At 35.8% G+C, this 23,088-nt stretch overlaps 1 protein-coding gene across 6 annotated transcripts in view; it reads right to left on the bottom strand.

Moving 5' to 3' along the window:
- UBR5 (ubiquitin protein ligase E3 component n-recognin 5) overlaps positions 1–23,088 on the bottom strand; it is a 162,542-nt gene that overhangs the window by 24,741 nt on the left and 114,713 nt on the right. For all 6 annotated transcript variants that reach the window (XM_043981253.1, XM_043981267.1, XM_043981273.1 and 3 more), the window contains 18 exons: positions 20,572–20,720; positions 19,612–19,703; positions 19,135–19,281; positions 18,882–19,000; positions 18,671–18,797; positions 18,453–18,582; positions 17,357–17,517; positions 17,005–17,244; positions 12,154–12,277; positions 11,572–11,683; positions 10,982–11,113; positions 8,376–8,633; positions 7,766–8,034; positions 7,373–7,584; positions 4,287–4,517; positions 2,182–2,255; positions 852–1,024; positions 640–753 (listed from right to left, as the gene is read on the bottom strand). In XM_043981253.1, coding sequence (XP_043837188.1) covers positions 640–753; positions 852–1,024; positions 2,182–2,255; positions 4,287–4,517; positions 7,373–7,584; positions 7,766–8,034; positions 8,376–8,633; positions 10,982–11,113; positions 11,572–11,683; positions 12,154–12,277; positions 17,005–17,244; positions 17,357–17,517; positions 18,453–18,582; positions 18,671–18,797; positions 18,882–19,000; positions 19,135–19,281; positions 19,612–19,703; positions 20,572–20,720 — 2,864 coding nt within the window. The remainder of the gene's footprint in view (positions 1–639; positions 754–851; positions 1,025–2,181; positions 2,256–4,286; positions 4,518–7,372; positions 7,585–7,765; positions 8,035–8,375; positions 8,634–10,981; positions 11,114–11,571; positions 11,684–12,153; positions 12,278–17,004; positions 17,245–17,356; positions 17,518–18,452; positions 18,583–18,670; positions 18,798–18,881; positions 19,001–19,134; positions 19,282–19,611; positions 19,704–20,571; positions 20,721–23,088) is intronic.

Below are 23,088 nucleotides of genomic sequence, written 5' to 3'. Positions count from 1 at the left end.
GCTTTATATACTGCGCCACCTAGCTGCCCTGAATAATGTTAATGGCATTTTTTTTCCCTAGAGAGGTGGCAACCTTTTCAATGACCACCACTTTTCTGGGCACTTGCTTCATAGCCACAAAACCTCGGTAAAAATATGCCCTTCCCATTTTGATGTAATATTCTGAGGTGTCAAATTCTAGATGAGATAGTACTTATAAATGAATTTTAAAAACCCACCCCACAACATTAAGATAATAGACCTTTGATGATAAAGGAGCAAAAAAACAAAAACAAAAAATGGCTACCAAGTTTCAATCAGCTTATTGAAAGCATAACTCTTGAGAGATTTTGAAAATGTTCAAGCACAAATCTATTTACATCCTTATTCCATACATAATACTGAAGGTCATTAAAAAAAACATCAATTCACCCCACTATCTAATAGCCTCACCTCCCAAACACTATTCCATTGATAACAAAAGAAAATAAAGATATACAAAAGCACTACCTATAGAGAATGTGTGTAAATGGAAACAAACAGTCCTTTTGAACACTTCCATTAGCTTTCTGGGGTTAATTCATGCTATCTTTTAAAAAGGTGCCAAAGTAAAACTGCATTAATTTCTTTAAAAAGTGATTCAGATTACTGCAGTCTTACCTCAAGGCAGTTTCTATCCACTGTAACTTCCATTAAGCATTTCCCACTACTGGCAGATGATGAATAGAGACCCTGACTGGGACGGCCAAAAAGATCCTCTTTTCTAGCATTTGGCTGTAATTTCAACAGAAACATTCTAGTTATGCTACACATTTAATTTAGTTAAAATTCAGACAAACCAAAAAGATTTTAGAACTGGCCTTTAGTTTCACCTGTAGTAGATGTGGCTGATCAGCTAAAGGGATGGCTTCAGCCAAAGGTACTTCAAAAGGATTTGGAGGTATACACCCAAGGAATGTCATGGAGTCTGATCGTCGGAAAAACGGATGATTCTGTCCAGTTTCTGCAGTAAGTGTATCATCATCTTTATCATTCAATGTGGCACCTAAATATGAAGAAATAAAGTGGGTTTTTTCCCCAAATATTTTAAAAATCAAACATTAAGTACCTAACTTATTCTAAATTTCTTTGTTCTTTTTAGGAAATTTCAGTGAGACTCAGAAACAATGGACAAAGTCCCTAAATTTTAGAAAATATAAAAGATCTGAGCTTTCAATACAAATTATTCTGACTCTAAGAAAAAGTTTCCAGTAGGCATTTATAGGAACAATGATGATATCAAAGGCAAAGATCTTTCTCTGTTTCTTCCAAAACTGCTATTAATTCTCTTCTTTGCATGGGGCAAAGAGGAAAACATGTCTTTAACAACTTAGACCTGAGTGCTCAAAGATATTGTGACTGGGAAATGGAAAGACTGCTCAGATAATAAAATCTCATCATGTGTCACCCTATTTCCTCTGGTCAACAAAGACAAACCCAAGTAAAGAGAAAAAAGTGAGAAGCAATTTATGCATAAAGATGTCCCAGAGAATAGCTCATGGTATATGCTTACATGACAGTTTTGGTGATATGCCCATGGAAGAATACTGAAGTAACAGTGAGTTAGGAGCTAATTACTCATATAGCAATATCCATGGCTGCCTTACTCTCACTGGTAGGGAAAACTGCCAATCAACAAGTTGATAAATAGAATTTCCCAATCTTGACAATCATAAGCTAAAATTATAGTTAAATGTACAACACAGTCAGAATCCCCTGGCCATTTTTACTGCTTATATAATTAGAACATCATAAACTAAACTGAGATTTTTATACCTGGGTAATTCTATTCTGTCACTAATACATATTTTACTGCATTCATAAGATAAACTCATGAATGGAAATAATTTTGTTCATCCTTTGTTTCAAGTAGTTCCTCAACAACATACCCAAAAGAAAAATCAAAATAGTCAAAAAGAGAAATACAAAAAGATATATAAAGGAAAAATTAGGAAATGTGGAATTAGAAAGGAAGGATAAACTGCCATTTTTTTAAAAAAATCACCAATAAATATAAACATACAAATAAGATGCATATGAGCAAGAAAATATTTCAAATAGAACATGAAGGGAAATTCCAACCCAGACCAAAAAGGAAGTTAAAAAGATAATATTGAGGTAGTCATTTCTTTAAGTAGATTATTAGTTTTTCTGTGCACTAACTTTGATTGGTGTCATCGTCATTTTCGTGTTCTGAATCTTCATTGTCAATACCCAGTTCCAAGAGCTCCCGTGTCCTAAGAGAGAATGAGTCACTCATTTGGCATGAACTTTTTTCTGTTGCATTAGTACCAGGCAAAGTGGGTAAACAGCAACCATAAAAGGTTGGAAATATCACTTTAAGGAAACACTAACCATGTGGAAGAATCATGGATTTCAAGGAAATGGCAAAGATTCTAGCCTCATAAGTTATTAACAGCATTTGGGTAGTTGGTTGGGTTTTTTTCCCCTTGTTTTGTAGAGGGGTTATCTTTTTGTTTTTCCGCATTAAGTTTAAAATGTTTGCATGAACTATTTTGGTCATCCATTGAACTGAACAGTTAACATTTAACTATACTTCTCATCCTTAGGGATCTTATATATTATATGCAAACAATTTGTAGTGTCAGATGGGTCCATACCATTGTATTTTCCCATAAGTTATTACTGGTGAAAGTATTCATTTCCATTATTTATTCCCATCATTTAGTTCCAATTTATATTTTGAATTCTTAGAGTTTCAAATCTTGGGTCAGCTAGATGGTGCACCGGCCCTGGATTCAGGAGTACCTGAGTTCAAATCCGGACTCAGACATTTAACACTTACTAGTTGTGCGACCCTGGGCAAGTCACTTAACCCCAATTGCCTCACTAAAATATAAATAAATAAATAAATAAATAAATAAATAAATAAATAAATAAATAACCAACCATCTAGAATTCTTAGAGTTACAAATCTTGAAAGAGGATATGTGCTAGTCAACTATGAATGCTAAAAAGCATTCCTAAAAAATTTCCCATTATTTTATTCTATTATTTTCTATTGGAAGCAAAGAAAAGAACTTAGTATGCCTTTAAAAAAACTTGCCATGAAGATGGCAGTTAGCTGAATAAAGCTTTACATTTTAAACTGGACCCAATAGATTTGCTTTTAACAGGGACAGAGAAGAGTTTAAGTTTGATTTTATGTGAAACTGAAAATACAACTCTTTCATTCTCTTTCAAAAGCATGGATTAGGGGGCAGCTGGGTGGTATAATGGATAAAGCACCAACCCTGGATTCAGAAGGACCTGAGTTCGAATCCAGCCTCAGACACTTAACACTTATTAGCTGTGTGACCCTGGGCAAGTCACTTAACCCCCATTGCCCCCCCACCAAAAGCATGGATTATAATACACAACATATAGTAAGATACAGTAAAATCCTACAAATATTTTATTCCAAAATTAGAAATAAACAGTTGTCAACTTTGCTTTCCATGTGGAAATGAAGAGGTATTTGACTCAAAGACCTTTAATCACAAAAGATTTTAAAATAGGCTCCTGCTTTTTACTGTTTTAAGTCTCTGTTTTTGTTCATTCTAATTTAGAATTACTAAGCATATAGGAGTCAACCTTCTTTTTCTTTTTCTTCTTTTTTGGTGAGGCAATTGGGGTTAAGTGACTTGCCCAGGGTCACACAGCTAGTAAGTGTTAAGTGTCTGAGGCCAGAATTAAACTCAGGTCCTCCTGACTCCAGGGCCAGTGCTCTATCCACTGCGCCACCTAGCTGCCCCTCAACCTTCTTTTTCAAGGTTCTTTTTTTTTGTTTTGTTTTGTTTTTTAGTGAGGCAAATGGGGTTAAGTGACTTGCCTAGGGTCACACAGCTAGTAAGAGTTAAGTGTCTGAGGCCGGATTTGAACTCAGGTACTCCTGACTCCAGGGCCGGTGCTCTATCCACTGCGCCATCTAGCTGCCCTTTTTCAAGGTTCTTAATACTTCTACTCTGTGATTGAGGATGCAGACCAAGGTAAGGAAAAAAAGTATGTTAAAGAGTATGAGCTTTGTAATATTGAGTGAGAAAGAAGTAATAAACAATTGAGTCTAAATCGAGACAAAACAATAATACAGCTACCTCAAGCATTAAGCTTCAGTACAGAATATAATGTTGATCGAATTGGTAGGTAAAAGGAACATGGTCCTGTACGAAATCAAGAATTGTTGAGTAGCCTGCCTTGGCTCATGCAACTTTTCCTTAGTCTTCTTTGGTAATTCCAAGTAAGTAAGTTTTAATCCTGGAATAGTTTACCTTTTGCGTTCCAGTTGAGGTGTATCCAAGGTGGTCTGCTGGTTCATTGCTTTAATCCAATAAATAAGGGCTTGAAAAACATATGCTACGTGTTTCAGTGAGCACACATCCAAAACAGGAAGAACGTCAGAATGCTCATCATTATGAGATCGCATTAAAGAAAGGGCATAATTTAAGAAGTCACCTCTAGCAGACATCATTCCTTGGCGGGCACTAAGTAAAGTGGCACGCCTGTAGAAACAAACAAAAAAACAACAATTGAAACTGAATCTGTGTAACGATAATGGCCAAGTTAAACTCCAAAATAGATGTGTAAGAAGGCACCACTCCCTGCTTCTTTGCAGCAGAGATGGGGGAAGTATAGGTCTAGAACAGGGCTTCTTAAACTTCCCACTTGCAACCTCTTTTTGCCTGAGAAATTTTTACGTGATCCCAGATATATAGGTATATAAAATAGGTATATATAAGTTTTTACTGTTACCAAATTTTTTGCAACCCCCACCTTAAAAAGCTTTAGTCTAGAATACTGAATATAGTCAGACTTTTTTGCCGAGTAGTTTTGATGAATGGTTTTGTTTCCCTCATTTTTATTCTTTGTGATAAGGGACTATTCTCTGGCAATGGTGGGAGAGATAGAAATTGGGAATATAAAAGATGTAAAAATAAAAATCAATAGAAGATTAGCAAAGAAAAATGGATAAGTAATGTGATTCTGCCATCATAATTTTACCAATTAGTAGAACACTTAAAAACATTTTAAATTAAATTAAAACATTTAAAAAAATATAAATATCCCTGAAGAGCAAAGATTTTTTGTTTTGTTTTTATGCCCAAGGTCAGTAAACATAGTAGACATACTAAATGCTTGTTGAAATGGATTATATCTGAATCTTTTCTCTTCTCTAATACTGCCTATTTTTATATCCAAAGCTTAGCCCATAATAAGCACTTAAATAAACACTTCCATATGTAGCTGTGAAGGAATTTTCAAGTGCCTATTGTAATGGATCTCACATTTTTAGGAAGAGCATTGATGAATAAGAAAGTGTCTATAAGAAGATAACCAAGATATGAAAGGCCATAAGGATAGGTTGAGAGAACCAAGAAAAAAAAATCCTCAATGGGAAAAAGAATGGGGAATTGGTATGAATAAAATTGGGGGAGGAGGGAGAGAACTTTTTTCCTCCTGAAATCTAAGAAACACCTTCAACCACCTGCTGACTTTTGATCTTAGATATCTGGCCTGTATCTCAAACTAAATAAATCTTTTCTAACTCCTAAAACTAAACTTAGCCCCATATAGGCCTTTCCTCTTGATTGTCCTTATTTTCTTTAATGGATCTTCCATCATTCTGCCAAATAACTCCATCAACCAAGATTCTTTCTTCCCAGTCTCTCTCAAAATTGTTCTTTTTCATCTTTTCTTCTTCCACTGCCACTAGTTCTAGCCCTTTTCTCACATCTAGACTAGGAGTAGTCTATAATCTTACACATATAATCTTACTGGACACCAGCACAACCTATATACTACCACTGTTCTAAAGTACCCCCTTTATACCATGCCACCACCCTCTTCAAAAATTTTAAATGTTGCTACCTACTGAATAGAATCAAAGTTCTTTATGCTGGAATTTGAGCTGCTATACAACATAGACCAAATGCACCTTTTTAACTTTACTTCCAATATCCATCTTTAATATTCTCTAAGCTCTAAAGGACAACTAGGTGGCACAGGGAATAAAGTGCCTGGCCTGGAATCAGGAAGACCTGAGCTCAAATTCACCCTCAGACACTAGCTGTGTGACTCTGGGAAAGTAACCTAACCCTTTTTGCCTTCGTTTTCTTCAATTGTAAAAACGATCTGGAAAAGGAAATGGGAAACCATTATAGTACTTTGGCCAAGAAATCCTAAATGGAGTCACAATATAAACGATTGAACAACATTTTAATGAAGGAAATGGCAAACCACTCTAGAATCTCTGCCAAGAAAACCCAAAATTAGGTGATGAAAAACCATACATGACTGAAAAAGGACTGAACAACAAGAAACACTCTGACCAGTTTAAAATGTGTGTCTTTTCCAAAATCATGGTATTTCTTTTACCAATAATGCCCTTCTTCCATTATCCCATTTTTGCCTATAAAGTTCTCATATTCTAAGGCCCAGTATTTTACATGCTACATGTAATCACCACAGCTCGAAGTGAACCATTTTCCCTTTGAAAATCCAAAATGTTTTAGACTCATGTATTTATGCCATCCTTCAAGGACAAACATTCCACCTATAATAGAAACCCTATTCTCAAATTGGAAATGATCTTTCTTTTCGCAGCTGGTGACACTGGATAGTGTGCTGGGCCTTAAGTCAGAAAGACCCAAATTCAAATCTGAACCCACATATTTACCAAATGTGTGACCCTGGGCAAGTCATTTAAACTCTTGTTTATCTTAGTTTCCTCAACTGTAAAATGGGGACAATAACAGCATCTACCTCCCAGGAATGTTGTAAGGAAAAAAAGAGAGAATTATAAAAAGTGCTTAGAATAATACCCAGCATATAGTAGGTGCTTTATAAACGGTTATATTCCCTTCCATTCCTCTATTTTATTTTATGAATATCTCTTCTTCACTAAAGCTATATGTATTCCCATGGCTAGAGTTTAAGTTCTATAATGGAAAGCAAAGTGTTTGTTTATATTCTTTTTACCTCTATTCACCTGCACAATGCTTTGCACATGAAATGCTTAGAAAAGTGTGTTTATAAAACACTTAATTCAAGCCACTGAATAAGTTATCCCATCCCTTATTGTTCACTCTATACCGCACTATAATTACTATTATTACTGAAGGCCATTTAGTGCTGGTTAAATATTCCTGCCAGTACAGATGGAAAATCCATGGAGGTCTAGAACATAATTGTACCCCTAAATTTAAAAAACAAACAAACATAGGTACTTGTTTTCTTCATCACAAATAAATATGGACTATTTTTATGGAGAATTAAAAAATACTCTCAGACTCCAGTCTACAAAGCATTCTTTCAAAACTGGGGAGAACATTATTAAAAAAAAAAAAAGACGTCGTACCGTCTGCCTTCCAGTGTTCTTAAACTAGCTTCCTCCCGAGCAGTCATTCTTTCTCTCCTGGCTGAATTCTGAGAAGCATGAAGGGGATGGTTTGGATGCCCAGGATCGCCAGCAGATGCTAATGCAGAACCATAACGCAACTGGGCTTCTGTAGAATCCATAATACTGACCATCCAATTCCACGTGGGAATCAGCTTTTCTTCTACATAATTCTATTTAAAAACAAGATAATTCAATGAAATAAGGCACAGTAAGGCTAATCCGATATAGTCTTGACAACTGTTTTACATATTTAGGTGACTAAATAATGTGCCTGTTGCTATTTTATAATGAACAACGTCACATTAACAGTAGATGGTAGAAGGATAATGTGCATTTTAAGTTGATTCATACCTGTAAGTTTACTGCATCTTGATAAGTCAGTTTCACAGCTGCTGGGATCTGAGAGTATACAAGGTGGTTGTATTTGGGAATAAGACCCATCAGGTCGGAGATCTGTCTGATGACAATGCTATACGCCCTTGCTAAACTGCTTGCAGATGTTAAGTAGCTGCTGGCATTGCTAGCTTCAAGAGCAGCTGCAGCAGCTGCAGCACTCGTACTGATGGTACCACTCCGGCGTAAGTTGGATGGATCAATATAAATCAAACCTGCTGAACTGGCTAAAAGAAAGAAAAAATCCACAATGAGCTACCCATTTTTTGACCATTATACTTCTCTAGTTCTGCACACATTTATTATATAATCTTAAAATTCCCACAACAAATCTGTCTGTACCAGTCCCAGAGCTTTCAATGATGCTGCTGATCATAATGCTGATTTCTTTCTTGGGAACAAAGAACTGCTATAACCTATGGAAACATGTTTTGGATTTGGTATTTGTTTTTAAAACTCAAGTCATAACACAAACTATTTTAAGATTTCATTTTTACCCCCAAGATAAAAATATTCTAGTAAAAAAATTATTCCATCACTAATTAGAAAATAGAGCCTTTAGACTTGCCTGCTGGTGCTGATGTACTGGAAGGAGCCGTGCTGGTAGTTCTCTGGTTTTGGGTGTTGCGCACAGCCCACTGCATAGAGCGGGGTGCCTGGGCAGCACCATTAGCATGAGAACTATTTGTGGTTCTTTCCAGTGGCTCATCAAGCATAAATGTCTCCTGCTCTATGTCATCACTCTGGCTACTGCTGCTGTCTGAATCACTGGAGTCATTGGACTGAGAGTCATCTTCAGAAAAGAAGGCAGGTACACTGCTGGCACCTAAATTGATTAAAAAAAAAATTGTCCTGGATTTGTTGGTAGACGTAAATGAAATTATTTTGCTATTACAGCTTACTCACTTCTGAGAAAAGATACAAATATAGCAGAATACTCAGAATATGACCAGTGGCCCATGAAACCAATTGCTAATAGCTTAAAAAATTTATTATAAAAAAAGAAGTTAATGAAATTGAAAATAAATCAATGTATGATTGAGAACATATAATTTATCTAATACTAGATAACCTACAGAATGAGAAAAGAGAGGCTAAAAAAGATTTAGCATTTTCTTCTGTATACTACAGCATTTTCATCAATTTACACCAAGCAATTCAATACTGGTCAGAATTTACACTGTTCTTTCCCCCAAAATCAGGTTTATACAAAACTCAAGGGCAGCCTACAGTCATCTTCTCAATAACCCACGTAGAAAAAAATATGATTTAGGTCCTGACCTCAGACACTTCACACTTTTCTTCCACAGATCATTTGTCCTTGTGGAAAGTAATACTCATCTCCTGGTGAGATATTACTGACTATATTTGTTTAAAAACTGCCCATGTTTTATAGATGATATAAATGAGTCACTGTCGCATAATTAGACATCTATCATTTGGGACTGAGATGCGGTTATGACCCACATTTTAAAACAGCAATTATTAACTACACTAAATCACATGAGATGGTGTGAAGCACAATGCACCTAGAGTCCAGCCCCATCTTTTTTTTTTTTTTTTAGTGAGGCAATTGGGGTTTAAGTGACTTACCCAGAGTCACACAGCTAGTAAGTGTTAAGTGTCTGAGGCCAGATTTGAACTCAGGTACTCCTGACTCCAGGGCTGGTGCTCTATCCACTGCACCATCTAGCTGCCCCTAGTCTAGCCCCATCTTGACCACACTTAAGAGCAACATGCTGCTCACTGGCAGATCATGAGCCTCCCAAAGCCTTGATTCCTTATCCACAGAAGATGAGAGGAGTTGTTGGGAGGAAATCACTTAGCAAATGCTAAAGTGATATATAAATCTGAATTATTATTACGAATAATAGGGAAAGAGAAAAATGATATATATGAATATGTGTGCCATTCCTTGTAGGTAAGATGAAGGGGGAAGAAAGAGGGCAATTTTCCCTCAAGATGCTTTTGAAGGAATATAGGGTATCTTCTTTACTTCTTAAAGGAATGAGAAAATGGAATTAACAATGAAAATAATTAAACACATCAAAAATTGTGTCTAAATATTACAGATGATGACTACCATTAAGCAACCTTCAAAGGTGACAAAGAAATAATATAAAATAAGCTTCATAAGCTTCCCTGGTACAATGCAGACAGATAAAGAGTTTGACTAAGTATTTATCGCAGTGTTATTCATTAAATTCCCTAACTCTAGCACACACTGTATAAAACCAAGAGAGATGGACCCAAACCAAACATCAAAGTCAAGATGTATCTTACACAACCTTAGTCTCAAGTACTCTAGCCTCTATACTTTTTTCACTGACTCACTATTCAATCCAAGGCCATGTCAGATCATTTCCCCCATTCTATGGCTCCCTTAAATATACAAGTGCCACTAAAGTCATTTACCATCCAATTTAGATGTTTATCACAATCCAAGTATTCTGAAGAATGTAGATGAGACCTCAACTGTGCTCTCTTCTGCCTCTACAAAATGTCCTATTCTCCTTAATATAATAACAAAGTCTGTCTTTATAAAAACGACAGGAAATAACTGGGAAGGGGGTAGGATGGACTGGATGGGGATGACAGGGGCACTTGACGAAAACTAAATAATTAAATAAAAAAGAGCAAGAGGCCTGGTGGTTCTCCCCCATGAAACACTATGCAACTGGAGGTCATCCAAACTCTTAAAGACTGAATCAGTAGTGACTTAAGACGAGAATAAGTATCTTCTACTTGTTTTCAATATGACTTTAAGTCCTTTAAGGAAAAAATTTAAGGACTCAAATTAGTTGCTGTTGACACAACAAGGTTGTACAACAGGTTTTTAAGTGCATAGGAAAGTTAATTTTTTGGATTTGCCATTCCTGCCCCTTCCAACATGCTTCCAAATTGCATGAATGATATGGATAACATGATATGGTAAGAGATAAAAAAGTGATGAAAACCAGAATGATCATAAAAATGAATAAAACATCTTTTTTCTGAACTTAAAAGAATTTTTCATCAATGTTAATGCAATTCATGAAATAATTTTCAAAATAAGACTTTTGAAAAAAGGGTTTTAAAGACATCTATCTCACTTTGGAGTTTTGATATACTTTGGGACCAGTAAGGTATGCTCAGCATGCAAGGGGAAAGAGGAGCTGAGATGAGACAACATACCTGCTTCTGAACCCGCAGTAGCTGCAGTCACAACACTTCTTCGCCCACTAGCATTATCTTGGTTGCTGTGGTTACTCTCACTGTCACTTTCTGTTTCAGCTGCTGCTAATAAATCCAGTTCCATATCACTCCCTAGAAATAATTTAAAGGAAAAATATCAGTCACTCTATGGAATCAAGTTAGAGACCAGAAGACACAAGAAAAAGAAAGCATTAAGGGAAAAAAGAGAGTGAAAGAAGATGGGAAATAAATAGTATCAATCATAATGTGATAGGCAAATTACAAGATCAAAAAATTTAGAGATGAACAAAAATAAGGATCTGAGCATAAATGTACATATGTATACATATATGTATACAAATATAGATAATATGTATGTACATAATGCTACTTTAATTTATAGGAAGAACTATTTATGGGCTTTTTAAAAACAAGGTATTCATTCTTAAGATCATTCATTTTTATACTCTTGATTCCATCCATTTGAACAAAATGATTCCATTTTTAGAGTATTTTATTAACATAAAATACAAAGTTCCTCTCCCCACTCCCACCAACTGCTAGAGAACAAGACCCAACTGGCCTCATACCGTCTTCATCATGCTCATCATGCTGACCTTCCGCTTCAGCATTTTCTTCTCCATGTTCTTCTTGCTCATCATGATGATCTTCTTCCCCAGCAACACCTTCCACAACCTCAACCTAAACCCAAAGTCTTATTTTTAGACAAATGATAATAGTATCCACTACAAAAACTGTATTACTACTAATGATCCTTGCTAATACTCAAATGAAAATATTTTATGTTAGAATTGTACTGAAATAGGTACTGAAAGTGCAACCTGCCACTTGTAAAAGATATTCTTTTACAAGAATGAGTTAAAATCAAGTTCACCAGTATTTATATCCTCAGTCAACATGTTCTAGAAAAATACACTGGTTCAAATATTAAAGATGTCCTAAAACTTTTAGGTGAAAATAACCATTTTCTACCCAGTTATGAATTAAGGATACTAGGCATTCAAAAATATATGGGATAGTTATACCAGAAAGGTGTAGTTTAAATATTAGCCAACAAGGTACCTGATTCATTTGTGACTGGACAATAGAAATACTATTATACTAATAAACCAATTAAATATTTACAACTTAATCTGATAAAACAAGACAACCTCTTCCACATCTGCTGAAACGATATCATCTTGCTCTTCATCTCTTCCCCGAACAGGTTGGGATTGACTAATACGTCTCTGTTGAGGATTCCTTATGATATAAGATGACTGAGATTGACTGGAACTGCAAGAAATTAGAAGTTTAAACATAGTACTAATATAAACAGTTTACATTTCAAATAATTAAGAAATTCTATTAATTTATTTGGCTCTTAAGAGAAAGATCACTAAAAGTCTAGAAATAAAACATTTAATAGACATAAATTATATATTAAATATCTCAATAAAGGTATTTCAAAGGTAATGTTTTAAACCCATGGAGCCAATAAAACTATATAGTGACATAGTATGCCCTACACTAATCTGACCACAGTATTTGGTCTGGAATATATTAAAAGAAGTCATGAATAATAGCCCAGTAAGGGGCAACTAAGTGGCACAGTGGATAAAGCACTGGCCCTGGACTCAGGAAGGAGTACCTGAGTTCAAATTCAGCCTCGGATACTTGACACTTACTAGCTGTGTGACCCTAGGCAAGTCACTTAACCCTCATTGCCCCACCAAAAGAAAAAAAAAAGCCCAATAAGTATAACTGTCTTAAAAACTGACACAAAATTGAAAGAGTAGAGGAACTGGGGTGGGAAAATAATTAAGATAACTTCCCAAAAAGTCCCTTGATAAAAGGTATGATTTCCTTCTTTATATTAGTATCCCAACCCTGAGCATAGTGCTTAGGATAGACTTAATAAATATGCTTGTTGATGGATCTGGGAAATGTTAAAGTAACTTTGATAATATAAAGATGCAAATTTTTATCAATAGATAAAAATAATTTAGTTACCACAAAATTGCCATAAAATAATTTGCCAATCTCAGAAATCATTTCTGTTTTCCTGGTGGCCAACATCTCTTTCTTTATGGGTGGTTTTTTTTTTTTTGACCTTCATGCTACCCTCAAGGTAGTACTTGACAGTAGTTTTGTCAGTGAGAGCACTTCTATTCCAGATGGAAATCACTGCCCCTTAAGAATCTTCTGAGCTGACAAGACAACTTCACCACTAATGAGTTGTTCAGTCATGTCCAACTCTTTGTGACCCATTTGGGGTTTCTTGGCAAAGATACTATTATAGTGGTTTGCCATTTCCTTCTGCAGGTCATTTTACAGATGAGGAAACTGAGGGAAATAAAATTTAAATAACTTGCCCACATAGCTAATAAGTGTCTGAGGCCATTAATGAACAAGCAGTGAACTGCCTACCAGAAAACCACCAGAACAAAAGTGGCATTCATGACATTTATAAGTTATTTTTATAGTAGTTTTTGAGGGAACTAAAGTGAATGGATCATTTACTTATCTTAAGATCATCACCACACCACAATGAATTAAGATATCAGAATAATATCATAAGTTTAGTACAAAAAAACCGCACTAAATCTGGATCCCAAATTTTAGTGGTAATTTGGAAAACACACACACACACACACACTCTCTCTCTCTCTCTCTCTCTCTCTCTCTCTTTTAAAAATCTTCATGAAGAGGATGGAGAACAAATGGATTACTTCCTCCTCCCTGGGTTTTCATGTCATTCTCCTGGATCTCCTTTTACTTTCTGAACACTCCCCAGCATCCTTTGCTGGATCATCATCTACATTATGCCCCCTAATTGTGTATGTTTTCCTAAGGCTCTGTTCTGTCACTTCTTTTCATTTTTCTCTAGATTTGTCTCTTGGAAGATGACTCAAAGATCTACATATTCATAGCCCAAGATCTTCCCTGAAATTCAGTCCTACATCAGCAACTGCCTGCTGGACATTTCAAACTGGATGCCGCTAAAACATCTCAAATTTAGAATGTCAAAACAGAACTCACTGCCTTTATCACAAATTCAGCACCTCTCTTTAAAATTTCCCCCATTTCTGCTGAAAGCACCAACATTCCAATTTCTCAAGTTCATAACTCTGGATTTAACCTCTCATCTAATACATCTAATCAGCTGTCAAATCTTGTCATTTCTACTTTCACATCTCTCCCCCATCACATCCTTTCCCAATTCACATAGCTGTGACTTTAGATCATAATTGTTTTCTCTATTTCAATCCATTCTACATACAGCAGAAAAAATGATTTGCCTTTAGTAGATTTGATCATTTCTCTACCTCCTCAAACTCCAATTGGTCCCTATAGCCTCTATGATCAACTAAAAACTCCACTGTTTTTTAAATCTTTCAAAACGAGGCCCAAATTTATTTTTCAAGTCTCATTATATATTACTCCCCTAACAATAATGTTTCCTCCAACTGGTATTTTTTCTGTTCCTAAAACAGTCCTCCATTTTCTACGTAACTGCCTTTCCTCTAATCATTTTCCAGGTTAGGAATGCCTTCTCTTAGGGAGAAAGGTAACCCAGTGAAGAGGGCCTGCAATAGGCCTGGAGTCAGGAAAACCAGATACTTATGAACTGTATGACCCCAGGCAAGTCAGTTAATATCTCTTGGATGTAGTTTCCTCAAATGTAAAATAAGAATAATAGCATCTACCTGGAAGTATAGTTGCCAAGGTTCAAACGAGGTAATATTTGTTAAAGTGTTGGCACACAGAAGGCATTTAATGTTTTTTTCCCTTCCCTTTCTTCCCTTAGAAAACTGTTCTTGATCCTTAGTATCTTCCCACCCTGAATACTGTGTATTTGTTCTATAAGTATTTAAAAGATACACACATGTTATCTTTGAAAGAATGTAAGCTCCTTGAGAGCAAGGGTTTTTTCATGATTTGCATTTGTAAAACCACCCCTAACATGATGGAAGCTTACTAAATGCATATTGATTGATACCCATTGGACCTATTTACTACCTTTGTACTATTTAGCATGACATTTTTCTTTTCCTAACAAAATTTCAACAAGAGTCTTGAAATTGGAAAGCAAAGTAAACAATGCTGTAAAATAATCTGTGTTTACTGAAAGTAATTGCAAAGATTCATTTCATATTTACACTTCAACTCGTTCTATCAAACAGGCCCTGAATGTTCTGGATTGACTGAATGATACCAATAGAATATTATTATCCATTTTCAGGGATAGAAATAGCCCACAAAACCCAGAGATGTTTCAGATATAACAGAGCATACACTCTACTGTTTAATGTACAGGAAAGAGCCAAATAGTTTTAAGCACCATTACCATTCAATTACACAAAATGTGATTACTACAAATGAATCTGTATAGTTATCTGAAATTTGGATCCTAAATAAATGTTTGTCAAATTAAACTTAAGGATTTTCACAGATTTGTTCTTTTACTGAGTAAAGTTTAAAAAAAAATTCATTTTTTTTGTTTTTGTTTTGTTAACTCTTTCTGTTTTGTGAAACAATAGGTAGGATTTATATAGCACTTTACCTATGTTATCTCCTGATGAACTGGAGTGAAGAGGGGCTTAAAGCATAAACAGAAAGCCTAGTCATGTTGAGAACAAAGCCTGATATAATTAGAAACCATTAAGGACAACAATGCTTTCATCACAAAACGTGAAAAACTAGAAAGTGGCAAACTAAGCACAAGATGGGTGCTTTAAGAGAAAAGGTGGGGGGAAAGCCAAACAAACTTGATGGAACTAATTAAAACTTTCTGGTGGCTGATAAACAGTCAGGCAATATTTAAACACTGAGAAGTTGACAATTTAATAAAAATGTGAAATGAGTGTGGTCTACATAAAATGGCCCTATGGAACCTACAAATGAAAGGATTAACATTGCCTCCCTATGTCTGGAACACTAGCTTTTTGTTTTTTGTTTTTTGTTTACAGGGCAATGGGGTTAAGTGACTTGCCCAGGGTCACACAGCTAGTAAGTGTTAAGTGTCTGAGGCCAGATTTGAACTCAGGAACTCCTGACTCCAGGCCTATTGCAGGCCCTCCTAGCTGCCCTGAACACTAGCTTTTAACATCTTCAAACTCCAAAGGATGCTCACAAAACGTTGTCACCCGTGAACAACAGGATGACATATGGTCATGGAATTATATAATCAAAAGTCCACTAAAAGACTTAAACAAATAAACCCCATTTAGGCTTACCAATCAATCAACAGGTATTTATTAAGCACTGTCTGGGATCACCAAGAAGACAAAATGAAAACAGTACCTGTCCTCAAAGGATCTTGTAAGTCATAAAGGTGAGCAATAGAGCACCACTTTTTAGGAAGAATAAAAAGATTAGTTTGGACCTCAGTGTATATCAAAAGGAATAATGTTTATTAGGTAGGATGGGACCAGGTTATTAAGAGCTTTAAAGGTCAGAGACTTTACCTTTGATTCTGGAGGTTAACAGGGAATCATGAGAGTGTACTGAGCAGAGGAGTGACAAGGTCAGATCTGTGATTGAGGAGTTTCATTTTGGCAGTTGTGTGGATGATGAACTGGAGTGAAGAGGGGCTTAAAGCATAAAGACTGATCATCTTTGGACCATGATTCAGTTATTATGCTTTTTCTATCTCTTTTGGTTCTTTCTGCTCTGTGACACTGAACAAGGGGAAACATGTTTTTAAAAAACTTATCTGCTTTATCGAACTAAAGTATCTGGGTTTATAGTTTTATCCAGGTCACCACATGCAGCATATATCCAAGATGAAGAGAGATAGAAGAGGTGATTGATATGCATAAGATGTTTCCAGTAAGACCACTAAGTTTATCCAGAACTATTTAACAAATATAGGTCGTTATTTCACCTTTCTTCCTCTTAGCAGTCATCTAACCAAGGGGACCGTAAGTATTCATGGGAACAGATGGGATTCAGAACACTGCTGCTCCTGGAACCCAGCTAATGTGATTGTGAGAATAAGCACCAAAAGTAAAATTTACCTGTTAGACTGGTCTGATGATGGCCTTGGCGGTAGTGGCTCCACAGAGAAGAGCTCTTCACTGCCCTGCATGGCATCTATACTAGTACTAGCTAGAGTAAATGGGGCAGTGGGACGAGCAATCCCCATCCTAACTGGAATAATCAGAGATTCTGCTACATTACACAGTTCTTCCACAGCATATGGCAACAATGCTTGAAATACTCGCTTGCACTTCCCAATTGGCTGTGGAATAAAGTTGCTGAAAAAATAAGAGTAAAGTATTTTATAATCCTTTGAATATAACCAACAAGCCAAAAACTATATGCCAAAAAACCCCCACAAAGGAATATAGAAAATAAACAGAATCTTACTTTTTCTTTTTAGATGAGGCCATTTCCACACTAAGAATAACAAAAACTCTTGCCACTGAACGCAGAAACCTCATTGTAACGGCAATAGCTTCTTCTCTGCGACCAGGTGTGTATTTATTTTGTAGTTCTTTCACTAGAGTACCAAGCAGTGTATCTAAAAGCTACACAAAGTATGCTTTAATTAGAACCAGTCTTCAAATGCCATGAATTTCTCCCATATATTTTTATTCAGCACTACTATAAAAATCAGTATAGGGTTTTCATTTGAACATTACTTCAAATAAAAATCAAGTCAAATTCAATCATAAAAGAATTCTGAAAAATGGCCATTAGTCACATGACAAGAAAGCACTCTGATTAAATAGAACTCAAGTTGGATCGCCCAAATTAACAGATTTGGGGAGGGTTTTTTGGGGGGAGAGAATGGTTGGGAAGGGGAAAGCAGGTGAAAGCCAATTTTAGAAGGGTATGGCAAATAGGGGAACAAAGTCTATAACAAAACAATTAATCACAATAGACTACTACTAGATATTATTTTCAAACAAACAAACAAAAAACCTCCCAGGAGATGTCCTAGAGGAAGTACAGATTCAGTCCAATCTTCCTACAGCACTTACATCTATAATACTATACACAATGACAAGTGATATACTTGTCACAATCATCTTTAGGCTCTGTAAGGTAGTTAAACATATACTAACTCGGAAAAGAGGATATCTATCTCAGAAGAATGCCAGTAAGTCCAAAAAGGGGAAGCATCTATTTAACTTTAAATAAAGCAACTCAGAATCCCAAAGTGTATTTCAAGCAACACTTCCTTATAAGAGGCTAACTACACCATTCCCCTTAAAATTGCCTCGTATTTAGTTTTTATGCATTATAAATATCCTTAAGGGCAGAGAGTTTCATTTTTGTTTCATTTTTATGTATTTCCAGGGCCCAGCACAAACGCCTGGTATACATTAGATGTTTTACTAGACAGTGCCTGGATTGGTAGCATTTTTCAAAGTGAAGAGGAATATATTTGTAAAGTTGATATTTTAGACAACATAAATCCCTAATAAAAGCTGTCAAAGTAAATATTCAAGTCACTCACCAAAATGTCTGCCGTGCACTTCACTATAAGGCAGTGTGTGAAACAGTCCAACCGAATTGTGCCACTTTGCTGATTAAGGTACACTTGCTCTTCAGGCAAAAGGTGACCTATTCTACTGCTGGCACTGAGCCTTGAAAAAAATGACAGAAACATGACATTCAAGTAGCTAGCCTATTTAAATGCAAATTACCAAAACAAAATCAATGATTAGTACATACGGATCTTTATTCTCTTGTGAGCCAAACATAATCATAGATTTCAAGGCATTCCAGTCCTGTAAAACCCTCTCCAAAGCAAGCTGAGCAAATCTTGGTGGCTCCAAATCATGATCAGGCATATCTGAGTCTGGAAGAAAGTACAAAGAGAAGCCAAAGTGATGAGAGCCTGAGGTTTTACTTTTCATTCTTGAACTAATTGTGTCTTGCTCACCCTCAGGATTTGCAGTTTTCCGATTGCGGTCCTCTCGGATTCTAGGTGGCCGATACTGGCAGTGCTCCACTGTCTGCCTGGCCACAGTCTGAACTAAAAACAGCAGAAGGTGTTCTCCCCTAGGGAACAAGAGAGCCAAGGGACCACATAAAACACTAAAAGAGAAAAATATTTCTACTAATACCACCTCTTACTATTTCCGGGTGTACCTGTAAACCAAGCTGTTTGTATGCACATCGATCTCTATACTTGCCTACTGTTTGGCAGAGTGACCAGGTTGGTGGTGGTGAGCAGCCGATAAAGCAGATCAAGACGTGCAGATTTCTGCCCAGCAATGAGGGTTTTACATTTGCACTTCTCCCAGCAATCACAGTAAGCTGTTGGAGAAGTCCGCTTGAGTCTAGAAAGAACCCACATATACAAGTCTTCAAACTAAAGTTCTGAAAATATTTCTCAAGTAAATGTCATTTTTATCAGTATGTACTGAAAATGAAGAATCCCATGGAACTTGTGAGCCCATTTTCAAATATACAGCAATAAGTAATGGATGTACAAGTCAAAGGGACAATAGAGCTATACGCCCTGCATAGCAAACACATATATATATGGCAACGACATACAACTCCTGGAGAAAGGGTGACTGATGTCTGTCACCTCTATCTAATCAGCACTTATGGATGGTATCAACATTTAAAGCAAGAGGCTCTAGAATAATTAGATGAATACTTACTTGTAATCATGACCTTTATGACAAACTCTTGCGCATTCTGTACAACAGCAAAGTGATTCTAGTAATCCACAAGTGCGGCACTCAAAAATATCCTAAAATCAAAATGTATAATACAAAAATAACAGTTATGTTTTTTTAAAATTGTATGGCTATAACAGCCAATGTCAATTACTTATTTTCATAGGGTTGGCAACTGCCCAAGTACAATGAGTAAAACTCAATCATAGGGTCATAGATCCTATCGTCTCAAAGATGAGGAAACTTGTGCCCTGAAGGTTCAGTAACTTGCCATAAATTCTACAAAGCACATTACAAAAGCAGGATTTGAGCCTGGGTTCTCAAGACTCCAAATCTATTTACTGGGGAAAATCATTGTTCTTCATATTCCACACATATAAATGCAATATTAATTAAGATAGTTGCTATGCTTGCTGCATGGAAAGATGTACATCCAATTACCTAGGTTCTGTAAACCTGAAATTACCAGTCCTTGAACAGTATACTGCATGAACTCGGATTTTAATATAACCTTCAGTCAAGAGTACTGCCTAACATGCCATAAAAATTAGTTTAAATCATTTTTTTGCAGGCCTATAACCAGAAATTAGGCCAAATGATTTTAAGTTCTTTCCATTTTTTTTTCCCTTCAGAGGGAGGCAAATCAAATCACAAAGGCCACTAAGGTTTGGTAGGGTTACAATCTATATTGGTTGAGGAAGTATTCATACAAATAAAATCATGGATCCTTTAAATACGGAAGTAAAACAAATACCCCTTCTTTAATGAAAAATATTAATACTTTTTTAAAAACCTTGAAAATTATTTGATTCTTTGGTAACCAGTTTATGAATTTCAACTATGACCGCAGAAGAAAAAGATATTGAAATTGGATATTTTAAAAAATCTTATTCCTACATTACAATGAACATTTTAGATTTCATGCTAAATACGATTACTTACCTGATTAATGTGCTCTGTTCCAGTCCAGGTAAAACTACACGTATCATTGCAACACAAGACATATAAAGGAGAATCATCAGGATTTGTGCCAGATGGACAAACCATTCCCATAAATACATCATCTTCTTTTTCATTTGAAGATACCTCTGCTACAAGGATTAAGAACAATGATTCATATAAAAGGATTCTATCACTTATCACTTAATTCTTTCTGCAAATGGGACAGTTAACAGATAACAATATAAATATTACACCATTGTGTATTAAAACCACAGGAATAAAGAATAACAAAAAAAACTCCAACTAACTGAATTAGTATATGATACATCATGAAAAAACAATATGCAAGAGGCAGGCTAAATGATTCATTTGAAAAGATGAGAGTATTTGCTTGACCAAGCATATTCGTTACAAAGAATTTGTTTTTTTCTTTCCTTTTATATCCAATGGAGTGGGGAAAAAAACATTTCTGTTCATTAACATTTTTTCTTAATTGAGTCTGGGGGACAAGGCTACATATGTGGAATGCTTCACCCACTTAGAGAAGAGGTCATTTTATTTAGTTTTGCTTAACTATTTTACATTGTTACAAGGGACTTCTCATGTATTTGTTCATCTAAGAAGACAAAAATCTTATCTTAAATGATCAGAACTACATTAATTTTTTTCATGCAAAAGCTTTTTAATTATATATAATCCAAGTATTCCATTTTATCTATTATGGTCCTCTCTATCCCTTTTTGGGTTACCTGTAGCCATACTATCCCATATCACACAAAATGCTATTCATACCTTTGATCTTGCAATCACCCACAAATATACTACTTCCACATTCAAAAACTCTAAAATGATGAGATCATATGCTATGATATTATACTCTATTGGCTTTTCCTTTCTTCCTGTCTTTACTTACATAAATAACCCTATCTATTCTTCATCCCCAGTACAATCTCCAATCCCTTGACCCCTCAATTCTCTCCCAGGCAATCTTCCCTGTGCTAACTGCTGTTCTCTCTTCTTTTCCGTATCTTGATTTCACTGAAGAAGTAATAATGCAATTCTACTCTGTCTTCCTCTCTTGAATTCCTAATTCTCTTATTGTTTTGGCTTCAATGTGTATTTACATACATGCTGCTGAACAAAGTTGGGAGAAAAAAAAAATCACACAAGTACGCTGACTGGGTTCACCATGGGCTCTCCCTGATGCGAGACAATCCTTTATCAAATCACTGTGATCCACTCTCCTTGCTGGCTCTTCCAAACTTTGTCATCCCATCTCAAATCTCCCAGGGCACTTCTTTCCCTGTCCTCTCAGCTGAGAGCCTTGCCTCATTCTTTTACAAAAGAAACGGAGGTCACCAAGATCTCTCTCTCTCTCACATTTCCTATCACTCATATGCCTTCTTCCACTAACTTGTTCTTCCCCTCATGACGAGGTAGCACCCGCTCAAACAATCCCATTCCTTTCTGACGCCTCAAACATATTGCCTTCCCCATCATCCCCACAATGTTACTTGTTTTCATTCTCACCTGGTCACCTGGCTTCTTTCTTCCTGCCTTCAAACATGCCAAAGCCTCTCCAAGCCTTAAAAGTCCCTCACTTCAAACTTAATAATTATTATCCTAGGTATCTTCGACCCTTTCTGGTTAAATTCCTTGAAAAAGATGTGGTCTACAATAGGGGCCTCTATTTTTTCTCATTTTCTTCAGACCTTATAATCAATCTGGCCTCCAATCTTATTATTCCACTGAAACTGCACTCTCTTAAGTTACTGATGATCTCTTAGTTACCAAATCCAAAGACCTTTTCTCAATCTTCATTATCCTCAGTATTTCTGCAGCCTTTGACACTGATCACCTTCTCTTCCTTGAAATTCTCTTCTAAGTTTTCTGGACACCTCTCTCTCCTGATTTTCCTCCTTTCTGACTACTCCTTCTCAGTTTCCTTTTGCTGGTTCTCTTCTACTTTTATGATATGACAGTTAATAAATACTCAAATCGTGACTATTTTTAATTTCTTATGGTATACAGATATTATCTCTCTTGATAGTCTATGTTTTCTTTCTCTAAATGGTATATTTTTAAAATACTGCTGAGCTCTAATGTGTTTCCTTGGTACTGGGATTTGTGGCTAAATATTTAAATTAATTTCAGTAGAGTTGTTACCTTGTTTTATTATGCTGGCCTGTCCTACTGATAATCAGTGAATTGCTCCAATTATTTAAATTGTTTTTTAGTAAATTGAACTTCTCGTTATTTCATACATTTTGTAGTTATTTTAAACAATATTTATTTTTATTACTACCCCTTGGATTTTCTTACTGCTATACAGAAATGCTGCTGATGGGCACATTAATGCATCATTACTGGTACCATGAATTTGTCCAACCTTTGGATAACAATTTGAAATCATTTGAAGTTACTAAAATGACCACTACACAATTCCACTGGTAACTAGTAACTTCCAAATACCAATGACATAAAGGTCTCCTAAGTTGTTGTTTAGTTATGTCCGAT

Source organism: Dromiciops gliroides, chromosome 1, assembly GCF_019393635.1.
Source record: "Dromiciops gliroides isolate mDroGli1 chromosome 1, mDroGli1.pri, whole genome shotgun sequence".
Lineage (NCBI taxonomy): Eukaryota > Metazoa > Chordata > Mammalia > Microbiotheria > Microbiotheriidae > Dromiciops > Dromiciops gliroides.
This window is presented reverse-complemented; position numbering and strand designations above follow the sequence as displayed.